Source organism: Somniosus microcephalus, chromosome 10 (genome assembly GCF_052327205.1).
Source record: "Somniosus microcephalus isolate GS21.2 chromosome 10, FLI_Smic_1.0, whole genome shotgun sequence".
Taxonomy (NCBI): Eukaryota; Metazoa; Chordata; class Chondrichthyes; order Squaliformes; family Somniosidae; genus Somniosus; species Somniosus microcephalus.
The window spans coordinates 145,188,873-145,201,451 of NC_140996.1; the positions used below are offsets into that span (position 1 = coordinate 145,188,873).

Consider the following 12,579-nt stretch of genomic DNA (forward strand, 5'->3'; position numbering starts at 1 on the left):
CCATGGCAAGAACATCCTTCCTCAGATGTGACCAAAACTGCACACAATACTCAAGGTGTGGCCTCACCAAGGCCCTGTACAACTGCAGCAAGACATCCTTGCTCCTGTACTCGAATCCTCTCGCTATGAAGGCCAACATACCATTTGCCTTCTTAACCGCCTGCTGCACCTGCATGCTTACCTTCAGCGACTGGTGCACAAGGACACCCAGGTCTCGTTGCACTTCCCCTTCTCCCAATCTATTGCCGTTAAGATAATAATCTGCTCCTTGTTTTTGCCACCAAAGTGGATAACCTCGCATTTATCCACATTATACTGCAACTGCCCAATCGCCCAACCTGTCCAAATCATACTGGAGTTTCTCTGCATCCTCCTCACAGCACACACGCCCACCCAGCTTTGTGTCGTCTGCAAACTTGGAGATATTACATCTAGTTCCCTCGTCTAGATCATTAATATATATTGTGAATAACTGGGGTCCCGGCACCGATCCCTGCGGTACCCCACTAGTCACTGCCTTCCACTCGGAAAAAGACCCGTTTATTCCAACTCTTTGCTTCCTGTCTGCCAACCAGTTTTCTATCCAAGTCAGTACCTTACCCCCAATTCCGTGTGCTTTAACTTTGCACACTAGTCTCTTATGTGGGACCTTATCGAAAGCCTTCTGAAAGTCCAAATACACCACGTCCACTGGTTCTCCCTTATCTATTCTACCAGTTACATCCTCAAAAAATTCCAGTAGATTAGTCAAGCATGATTTACCTTTTGTAAATCCATGCTGACTTTGTCCAATCCTGTCACTGTTTTCCAAGTGCTCTGCTGTTACATCTTTTATAATGGACTCTAGCATTTTCCCCACTACCGATGTCAGGCTTACTGGTCTATAATTCCCCGTTTTCTCTCTACCTTTTTTAAAAAGTGGCGTTACATTAGCTACCCTCCAATCCATGGGAACTGTTCCAAAATTCTATGGACTCTGGAAGATGACCAGCAATACATCTACTATTTCTAGGGCCACTTCCTTAAGTACCCTAGGATGTAGATTATCAGGCCCTGGGGATTTATCGGCCTTCAATCCCGTCAATTTCCCTAACACCATTTCCCTACAAATACTGATTTCATTCAGTTCCTCCCTCTCATTAGACCCTATGTTCCCCGACATTTCTGGGAGTTTATTTGTGTCCTCTGAAATGAATAAAATACTGTATATGCCCCAACCCCACTGTTCATTTAAGTCCTGAACCACTGTGATGTTATCAATCGTTCACATATTGCTCAGTGATTAATGCCCAATCATACTGTCTAAAGTTTGTTAGCTTATATCCATGAGGTATAAGAAATGAGCCACATATTGTGTACTGGCATCTGTAAGCAGGGTCTCTTCAGTGTCGAAATGGCTCCAAGATGACCTGCCTGGCGACAGGAGCTTAGAACGAAGTTAACCCTTTGTGTCGGATTTAGCAATCAGTATTCCAGGACAGTTTTGATGAGTGCCCAGCCATTCTGCCTCACTAATGGATCCTGGAGGGGTAGACACTCACTGGGGATGGGGGTGCTTTCCAATCTGCTCAAGAAAACTTGAAAGCCAGAAAATTATTAGTGTTTTCTACTGGCAAGCTGTGCAGTTTTACTTGGTCAACACTACTGACACTTGGGGGGTCTTTAAACTTTGGCCCTACCAACCTGTGCCTAAGTTCTCTAAGGAGAGTACACTCTGCATGTTATAGGTATGTGAATAGTTGTCCTCTCAGACTCAAATATGGTAAAAAGAGAAAAACCACAAATGCTGCAAATCGGAAACAAAAATAAAAATTGCTAGAAATACAATGATCAGTCAGCATCTGTAGAGAAAAGAGAAGTTAACATTTTGGTTGCAACCTTTTGTCAGAACTAAATTGAAAGCAATAATTTTAGGAGGGTTGGGAAAAGGGGAGCAAGTGGACAGGTGGGTTAGAAGAGAAACTATAGATACTGTAGTCACAGGAGATTTATGACTTGCAAACTAAATAGAAAACTGTTAAATGATCTAAAACATCAATTCAGCAAGGCAATGGAAAAGCAATTAAGAGAACAAAAGAATGTGAAAATAACTAAGATGGTAATGATCAAGGAAGTGGGATAAATTTAAGAAAAGGGGGGAAATGAACACAGAAAAATGCTGGAAACGCACAGTAGATCCACCATTCCTGGAGAGAAAAAAAGGCCAATATTTTGGGCACAAATTCTCCTGCCATAACTGTTTTTATGAAAGGTCAACAAACCAAAGAGTCAACCCACTTCTCTTTGCCGCCCCCAACCTTCGTCACCGGCGCCTCCTGCTGTAAACAGGATACAGCGAAGGTCTAAAGTTAAGAGTCTGGGAAATGTCTTTAGTGTTCAGTAGCAGAGTTATGGTCCATAAGGAAATAGGTGTCAAATAGTTTCCATTCCACAGACATCTATACAAGATCACTAATTCCCACAGCTACATGGATTATACTTCTTCCCATCCCACTTCCTTTAAAAGACACCGGCTTAGAAATAAGTTTGCGCTGGCCGAACTGGACGCAGGTTGAGGCAGCAAGTGGTGACTGGCCCACGGTTTCAATTTGGGGTCGGGAGGAGCACTCCTGCACCTCCCGACTCACATTCAGGCAAGTATTTAAAAAAAAAAACTTACCTCTTTGGTGGTGGCCTGCAGCAGTCCCTTTAAGGACTGCCAGTTAGGCCACGTGTAGACTTGGTTTTCCTGAACGCAGCCACCATTTTGGGTAGACCCTTCATCGGAACACATATCTGGTGGCCGGGGGTGGGGTTGTACACCCAGGGTGTTGGCCGTTTCCCCCCCCGCTTATCAGCATACATTTTCTGGTGGCCGGGGGTGGGGTGGTGGGATGGGATTGTGCACCCAGAGTATTGGCTGTTTCTCCCCCCTCTTTTCAGCACTCATGGCCTTACCGTGCATATCCAGCAATTTTCTGTTTTCATTTTAGACCTTCTGCATCTGTATCTGGAATTTTTCCTATGCCCTATTTCCACCATTGCCTTTTTCTTTGTGTGGGCCTCTCTCGTGTCTTTTCAACATCTTTGCTATTTTCATTCTTTTGTTCTTTTAAGGTCTTTCCATTGCCTCACTTGCATGATCTTTCAGATTCATTTTTCTATTAAGCAATCTGCAGGCCATTCAACCCATTAACATCTTGTGACTGGAATATCTTGTTACTCCCACATTTTTCCCCCAACCTGAGTAAAATGTTTGCTTTCACTTCTGAAGAGTTATACCCAAACTGTTAACTTGTCTTTTCTCTTGGAATCAAACAACTTTCAAGAATAGGTTCTGCAGAGGTTGCAACTGTGATTTCTCTGTTGAAGAAACATGGAGGCCTTGGTCTGAATTGCTTCTCTCAGATTTTGCAGATGATGCCCAGACAAGCAGTTGTCTGTCCAGGTAAAAATTCTTCCTCTCTGAGGAGCCAACCATCAAGAGACATTTTTTGAAGAAACAAACAGCTGAGATCAGAATGCTGTACTGGTAGTTTACTGTGCTATTGTTGAACCAAAGGGTACTTGGGATTACCTATACTTTGAAGTTGACTGATCCAGCCAGTCACAGAGACAAATTGCTTAGCTGATCTGCAGAAAAGAGACATCTTGGAATACTTCCTTCCAAATGAAAGCATTAAAGGTCCAAAGGTCCCTGGATGAGCACGAGACTATTCTTTTTGGGAAGAGAATGTACAAAGAAAACCCAGAGCTTTTCTGGCCATGGAGCAATTATCCAATAGGCCCCATCTGTCAGCAGCTCGTGCACCTCGACTCGCATATTTTCCTGCACCCCCACTGGCTTCTCCAGGACAATTAATTCCTGTGACAAGATGAAAGGACAATCATATCTGGTTTTATTTAGTCCAAGTTAAATGGTGAGCCTGCTTAGGATGGGCCCTTTCAATCATGCCAGATGTTATGTGAATGCTTTGCTGGTGCTTTCTATAGCCCTTCAGTAAAACTGATTTGTTTCCTAAACTAGTTCTTGCCCAAGAACAGGAGCTCCATATTCGGACAGCAACCAAACACCCCTCTCATTTATCTCTCAACATCTCATTCCCTCTTGCACATTTCTTCTCTCCCAATCTCTACCTCCCAGTCCCCATATTATTCATTCCCTCTCCCTGGGTCTCTCGTTCTAATACATCATGCAAGAAATTTAAAGCATGTCATTGATATGCTTTGTTTCCAATTATTTACTTGAAATCTGAATTGTACTTGAAAGGCTCATGCCCCTTCTTGCATTAGTTCTCTCATGATTTCACCACTCATATTTTTTCTCTCACTATCTCATTCACCTATCCATATCAGTTCCGTTCCTCCTGGTTTTCATTCATGCTAATCTTACCCTTCCCCACACAGATAACTACCAACGACATTGGCCTTAGCCTCAACTCCACGCCAGGTAAATCAGACTTGTTTTCTGCTGCAGAGGCCAGTTGTACACTGCATATTTGTACTTGTGGTGGTAGAAGCAATATCAGTTCCAGTTTGCTCTTATAATGGGCTCTGAACCTATTTAAGAGCATGGGGCAGGATCTTGACTAGATACTGTGGCATAATCAGGGTAAAATTAGTTTATATGATTAATTAAAAATACTAATTGTTCTCTCATTGCATTACACATCAGGATGAATTATATTCCTTAGGTGAAGCTGGCTTAGAGTTTGGGAGAGGGGGAGGAATAGAAAGGGATAGGAGAGAAGAGAAGGGGAGCAGGTGGTGATAGAGGCAGGGCGGAGAGGCAACAGAGGTAGGGGAGAGCAAATATTTTTCCTAGCAACAGAGATTTTGATGGGGCAAGAGAACAGACCCAGGAGTAAGAAACAAACAAAAAAATAAGAGAGGCAAAGTGGGTGGTGGCAGAGACACAGACTGGGACTGCCAGCTGGGGATGGCAATAAAAGCAGCAGAGATAGTGTAGTGGCTTCAAAGCTAGGGTGGCACGATGCGCATAAACGCTACACAGCACCCGACACTACTGCAAAGCGGAGGTTATGCCGAACTTGAGCAAGGATTGACTCATCAGAGAATGCCGTGGGGCTTTCCAGGCAACTGTATTAATTCGGCTAAATTTTACAGGAAAGGGCCGGATTGGCAGGCAGGCCATCATGAACAATAACAAGAAAGTTGGCAGGTACAGTGGGACTGTGACTGGGGGGGGGGGGGGGGAGGGCTTTTTAAGAATTCATTTATGGGATCGGCAATATACTTCCAAGTCAGGATGGTGTGTGACTTGGAGGGGAACTTGCAGGTGGTGGTGTTCCCATGCGCCTGCTGCCCTTGTCCTTCTAGGTGGAAGAGGTCGCGGGTTTGGGAGGTGCTGCCGAAGAAGCCTTGGCGAGTTGCTGCAGTGCATCTTGTCGATGGTACACACTGTAGCCACGGTATGCCGGTGGTGGAGGGAGTGAATGTTTAAAGTGGTGGATGAGGTGCCAATTAAGCGGGCTGCTTTGTCCTGGATTGTGTCTAGCTTTTTGAGTGTTGTTGGAGCTGCAACCATTACTGGTTTAAAAGAAAAAATGGGAAAGGAAGCACTGGAAGAATGCCAAAAAAAAGGTAAATTATATAAAATTATTTTGAAGCAGCTAAAGGTATGAACTTATTTTGAAATATTACTTATTTGGAGGTTTACTTACCTCTAAGCAGCAAAACATGGCAACCCAGCATATAGGAATAGGACAAGGGTGGGTAAGGGGGAGGCCGAGTGTACGGGGAAGACCATAGGAACAGCTAAGTGAAATGAGGGGGCCGGGGCGAAGTCGATGCCATGGACTGGTACACATCCCTACCCAGGGCGATAGGGCTTGCCTGCAGCTGTTGAGGTCTTGGTTCTGGATCCATGACAGGTATTAGCATTTTGGGAGCCACTGCAATACCTGCAGATGAGAAAGAAACTAGAACCTGGAAAGAAGTTCGGCCAGAGCTAGGGTTGCAACTGGGAGGCCTGGAGCAGGAAAGTACAGGTGCTTGGTGGATGACTGCTGAGGAGGTGCAGCAAGGAGTTTTTTTGATGCTAGTTAACAATTAGAAATTACTAACAAACAAACAGCAAAAAGCTCAGATTGGAATAAGCGATGCCGGCTACAGAGGGACTTGGGTCAAGAGCAGAGGAGCCAAGCTCCTAGTCGCCACGCTCCTAGTCGCCACGCTCCTAGTCGCCACATGATAAATAAAGGGGCGGAAATTCCAATCCCTACGGGTGGGTACGCGCTGTGTACCCACCCGTTAGGAACATCGGGCATGCGCTGGAAACCGGCATTTCCAATCTGCCAAGAAAGCACTTGACAGGTCCTCCAGCTGCCCTGGAGAAGGGCCTCTGCGGGCGGATAGTTCCGCTTTTGGGAGACCCTCTGCCCGCAGAAAACCCTTACAATTCTTGCGCCTGGTAAAAGCAGGCATAAACCTGCTTTTACCAGGATAAGAGTTGAAAAAAGTTTTTTAAAAGTTTTTTTCCCCCCACTGATTTATCATTTAAAAATACTTTTAAAAAAGGTAAGTTTATTTTTAGCCCCGTAAAAAACTTTTATTTATTTATTTTTTTTAATTTAAATTTTTGTTTAAAATAGTTAATTTATTGTAATTTCAAGTCATTTTAAAAATGTGATGTTTTTTTAAAAATGTATTTAAAATGTTACTATGTTTTGGGGGTGATCTCCATTCAGATATTTGACAGGCCTTCCTGTCAAATGTATGAAGGGAGATTCCTTTCTGTGATTGGCTCCCCATGGCCCACGTGATCCCAAGGACGCTGCGAACCACCTGCGCCTCTGGGATACGTGGGCCCTGCACACCTGCAGTTTGGAGAGGCCCAGGAGCGGAATTGTGTGCGTCCCGGGAGCCTTCAGGTAAAGGCGCAGATTTTTCCAGATCGTAGTCCTCCGCCCACGGGAGGCCGGCGATCGGAATATCTGGGCCAGTAAGTCAACGGCCAAATGGTTATCATGGACCGAGTATAGATCAGATATATCCGAGGTGAAAAATTGAACAACAGCAACCCCCAATCAAATTTACATTGCAACTCTTCAACTAACCTGTCCAACAGATATTTTAAGTACTCTGAACAGTCCTGTTGGGCTCCTGGGTTAAACCACGGAGGAGATGAAGCTTTCAAAAAGCTACTGGGGGAGATGGCTGGTCTCTACAAATGTAAATTAGAAAAGTTAGAAATTCAAAAATTGTCACTCCTCAATAAAAGCCGTAGAAGGATTCAAAAAAGTTACATTAGCTACTTGTGATAGTCATCCAGATTCCTTGAAGTTTATGCTCCACTTGCATAAGGATGTATCTAATGGGGGGGGGGGGGGGGGGGGGGGGGAAAGAGAGGAGAAGAACACAAAATATCACAGGAATAATATATTTAAGAGCTCTGTTCCATGTTAAAGGCTGCAATAGCTAGACTGTTGTTCCTGATGGACATAATCCTACAAGGTGAAAAATGCCTAAACATCAAACAAGTTAAAAAAGTCTAAAAATAAAGTTACAAATTGGAGAAAGAATGCGAGAGTGAGAGGTAGAAGAGTGAATTATATCTGTGGAGGATAAACTATGGTCAAAGAATAAGGAAGATGATACCAAAAGCAGCTAATCTAATTTTCTTCCTCTTCACCTGCAAACCACATATATAAGGATCACAAAAACATGGGGGGGGGGGGTGCAAAGAAGTAGAATATTCACAATTTGATATGAAAACTTGCATTAGGGTTAATGCAAGTAAGACCAAATCTTCCATGACAGATCAGCCTAAACAGCAATGTTTAACAATTACACCATATAGCTACTTTATATATAAATATCCAATGCTCTTTCAACATGGGTTCATGTGAGGAGGCTGCAGATCAGGTGCAACAAGGTTTGACTTTTACTAGTGGTTGACATCCAGCCAAATTGTAACACCATGCATTTGGCAATGGATTGCTTAAAAATGATTGAGAAATTATTGAAAATAAGTATAAAAGTATAATCACCAACATTTAAAAGGTATCAAATAGATAACACTGACATCATAGGGTAAATTTTCCCCTTTAAATTTACTTGAAGCAGAAGATTTTCTGGATGTAAAGGGTATTCAACACAAAAGGCAGGAACTCTCCAGCTTGTCCAAGAGCAGCTAGCTCATCTCAAGAAGCATGCTATCAAATAGAGGCTCTGGGAAGCAGTGTGCAAGCGCAATCTATTTATCTGAAACAAATTCAACCTATTAATTCAGGGGTCACTGGTCTGAGAACCTGCTTTCCAGAGTCAGTAGAGGAGATTAACACTGGTCTTTATATCTATGCTTGCTGCTGAATTTTCATGATTAGTAAAGCACCCTCAAAGAGAAGGGCCTTCAGAAACGAAGAGCAAGAAGCAATGAGTTGTTCGGAGGAGGAGATTGTGCTTGTGGGAACATACAGGTGGTGGAAAAATAAAATCGCTGCGATAAGATGGGGCAGGGCATTGGAGATAACTAAAAATGGCCCTTTGCATCCTGAATAAGTTGCAGTTTGCAGCTGCAGGAGGATGGAGCTAAGGAGGCCAGCAAGAAAAGCAATGAAGGAACTGAGAATTAAGGTGATAAAGGCACAGATTGGTGTCTCAATAACAGGGGCAATAAGATAAAGAGGCAGGCAACAGATGGGATGAAAAAAATGCACTTTTGGAAAAGCTCAGGGTTGAGCAGGATGTCAAACTTTTGAGCCTTCAAACTTAGCTTAAGATGGCAGCCAGTAAGGTTGATGGAGTTGAGGCCGGAGGCACACAAGTGCTAGTGGGAGTAGAGAAGAAAGGCTTCAGTTTTACCGGCTCTCAATTAGATGAAATTTCAGTTCATGCAGGTTTGGCTGTTGGATAAGCAATAAGACTGGAGCAACAGCTTTGGAATTCATGGAGGCAGAGGTAAAAGTGGGCATCTTCAACAAACATGCTTTCAGATGGAGGTGAGTAAGTATGTTGTTAAAGAGGAATGAACCAAAGATGAATCCTTGTGGGACACCAGAGGCGATTGTATGGGCATGGGCGGTGAAATCGTTAAGAGTACATGTAGGAAACAATTTTCTTCTACTGGTATTAATTATGTCTAAAAGGTTAAGAACTAGTGCTAATCCTGCCTGAATGGAAATGTGCCAATTACATTCAAATTCTAAGAATCATCTTATTTGCATAATTCTTCACAGTTACTGGCACAAACTTTGGCACATGTAGGGGGTACACTAGTGATGGGGGCAGAAGATTGCATGCAAGATAAAATTTTAAAAGGGATGGGGACAATAAAAGGAGAGTGTCACATTGGAGGATAGGGAGAACAAATATTCTGAAAGCCTTTAGAAAGGCTCCAACGACACCGTAATCCATTAGCCATCTTTGCCAAGGCTGAAGGTGCAAGGATTAAGCAGTGATAGACAAAAATGAAGAGAAAGGAAACTTCATGAAGGCTCAAAACCACAGCTGCACAGTGCGCTCACTGGCTCTGCCAGCCCTATGGTGCATGTTAGCAGGTATCCTTACAACAGGTGCCACAGCTTTGCACGTAGCTCTCTGCTAACCCAGATCCTGCTATGAAACTGCTCCAATTATTTTGCTAGGTAGCTGCAAGTGTCCACAAATATGATTGGTTGCATCGTGGTGGGTGCAGCCAATTAGGTTACGCTGGCTGATCATCACCCTGGCATACCTTCCTTCATGCAACACCATGTAAAGCAAGCCATGCTGTGATTGGGGAGCTTTTGAAAAACCATCCACAAGTTAGTGAAGCATTCACACTTCTGTGCCATTAGGCCTTGTCACAGCCTTCCTTCATACATATCATGCCGTGTTGTGATTGGGGTGCTTCTGAAAAATCACCCACTGTAGATTGATCAAGCATTCATACATCTGTGCCACCAGGCCTTCTGTCACAACCTATCTCGAGAGTTGGAGCCATTACATACATTAATCATCCACTAAGCAAATCTTTGTCACCTCTATTTAGAGATGCAGGCGTGCGAATACGGGCAGCTGGGTATATAACGCAGCCCAACCTACCTGGTAAATCTTTTCTGGGCTTTTTTCTTCCCAGCACCTTAGATAGGGGGATTACCTTTGGGAAATCCATTGATGCCAATAATGGTGCTGAAAACATAATTGGCACAATGGCGCATAAAAATCTACAGGGAGGAATTTTAACCCCAAAAAATGGATGGGTTGGGAGCAGGTGGGGGTTAAAAGTTTTGATTTTTTTGAGCAGGAGCGGCTCCAACGTGCCCACTTCCGGTTTAATGGAACCGTGTTTGGATGCCGGTGAGAAACCTACTCGCCAAAATTGGGGATTTAATAATTGCAGACAGACAAGTACTTATTGGTGCAATTACTGTGGATACTGGAAATCTGAAATGAAAACAGAAAATGCTGGAAATACTCAGGTCAGGCAGCATCTGTGGAGAGAGAAACAGAGTTAATGTTTCATTTCAGATTGATGACCTTTCGTCCAAACTGGAAAAAGTTAGAGATATAACAGGTTTTAAGCAAGTGCAGAGGCAGGGAAAGGGGGAGGGGAGGAAAGAAGAAAAGGGAAGGTCTGTGATAGTGTGGAAGGCAGGAGAGATAAAAGACAAAACTGTGCAAGGCAAAAGGAGGTAGTAGTGGAACAAATAAAAGGAACAAAAGATGGGTGTAGAAGATGGCGGCAGCAGCGAGGAGGCGGCAAGATATAAAACAGCAGAGGAGGGGACAGTATGGACCTGAGCAGCGGCAGCAGGCAAGATATAAAACAGCAGAGGAGGGGACAGTGTGGACATGAGCAGCGGCAGCAGCGAGGAGGCGGCAAGATATAAAACAGCAGAGGAGGGGACAGTGTGGACCTGAGCAGTGGCAGCAGCGAGGAGGCAGTACCTCAGACAGTTTCAACAGCAACAAAAAACAAGGAGTGACGTTGCAGGACGGCAGGTAGGTGATTGGTGAATGAGTATTAGCGTTTTTTCTCTCTACGCTGGGACAGTGGCTTAAACTAGGAGGGGGAAACTATAAAGCACTTTATTAAATTTATAACTTAACTAGTTAAACTAATTAATATAACTATAAATAGTCATGGAATAAAGATTTTAACTAATTAAATAAATAAAATAAGGTTAGACTAAGATATGGCCACGCAGGTTGTGTGTCTGGACTGCAGTATGTGGGAGTTTGTGGACAGCGAGACTGTCCCGAGCAAACACATCTGCAGTAGATGTCTCAGTCTCAAATCTCTCCAGTTCAGAGTCATTGAGCTGGAGTGAGAGTTGGAAACATTCCAACACATAAGGGCGGAGGAGTAGTATCTGGACAGTTTGCTCCAGACTTCGGTCACACCTTGTAGAGGTGCAGGATCAGAATGGGTTTGGTGTGACCGATAGTGTGCAGAGTAAAGGAAACCCAGGTAAGAAAGGGAACAAGGATCCACAGAAACTGATCTTATCCAACAGGTACAATGTACTTGCTACCTGCAAGGATGAGGATAAGGATAAAGTCTGCCGGAAGGAGAGTCAGAATGCAGACCATGGCACCTTGGAGCAGGAAGCTGTCTCAAGGGGGGTGGAGGAGGAGAGGAAGTGTAATGTGGTAGTTGATGGGGATTCTATAATTAGGAGGACAGATAGCATCCTTTGTAAGCAAGATAGAGAGTCCCTGATGGTATGTTCCCTATCTTGTGCCAGGGTAAGGGACATCGCGAACCGGCTTGAAAGGATATTGGAGAGGGAGCGGGAGGATCTAGTCGTTGTGGTCCATGTTGGGACCAACGACATAGGGAAGAGTAGGCAAGAGGTCCTGTTTGGAGAGTACCAGGAACTAGGAGCTAAATTAAAGAATAGGATCTCAACGGTTATAATCTCTGGATTATTACCTGAGTCACATGCAAACTGGCGTAGAGATAAGCTGATTAGGGAAGTCAACACGTGGCTAAAGGAGTGGTGTGGAAAAGAGGGGTTTCATTTCATGGGGCACTGGCACCGGTATTGGGAAATAAAGGATCTGTACTATTGGGACAGGCTCCACCTGAACCGGTCTGGGACCAGGGTTCTAGCGGAGAGGATAAATAGGGCGGTCACAAGGACTTTAAACTAGTAAATGGGGAGGAGAGCTCAGGGGGAAGTTACAATATAAATAGTGGTTCAAAAAACAAATGAAAGGGAAGAGAGTAGAGTAGCAGTCAGAAATTGTACTTTAGGCACTACAGGTAAAGGGAAAACTAAAAGATGTAAAGCAATTAAACTAGGAGAGAGAAATAAGAATCATGTGAATAAAGCATCAGAACTGAAGGACAGGCTAGGGGATGTGGCCCAAATAAGCATTCTTTATACAAACACATGGAGTATAAGGAATAAATTGAATGAACTGCAGGCACAAATTCAAATTGGAGGGTATGACATGGCAGTCACAACTGAAACATGGCTGCAGGACAGTCAGGACTGGGAACTAAATATACCAGGTTTATAAAGTTTACAGGACAGATAGGGAAAATGGCAGGGGGGGGGGGGAGGGGGGGAGAAAGAGTAGCCTTACTGATTAGGGATGAAATCACTTCAATGCTGAGAAGATTTAAAAAGGAGGTAAGCAGCCAGC

The 12,579-nt window shown here is 43.9% G+C and overlaps 1 protein-coding gene across 3 annotated transcripts in view; it reads right to left on the reverse strand.

Annotated features, from left to right (window-relative positions):
- Positions 1–12,579, reverse strand: part of LOC147111728 (ubiquitin carboxyl-terminal hydrolase 35-like) — a 109,903-nt gene that overhangs the window by 18,491 nt on the left and 78,833 nt on the right. For all 3 annotated transcript variants that reach the window (XM_085998910.1, XM_085998908.1, XM_085998909.1), the window contains one exon: positions 7,059–7,165. In XM_085998910.1, the coding sequence (XP_085855036.1) occupies positions 7,059–7,165 (107 nt within the window). The remainder of the gene's footprint in view (positions 1–7,058; positions 7,166–12,579) is intronic.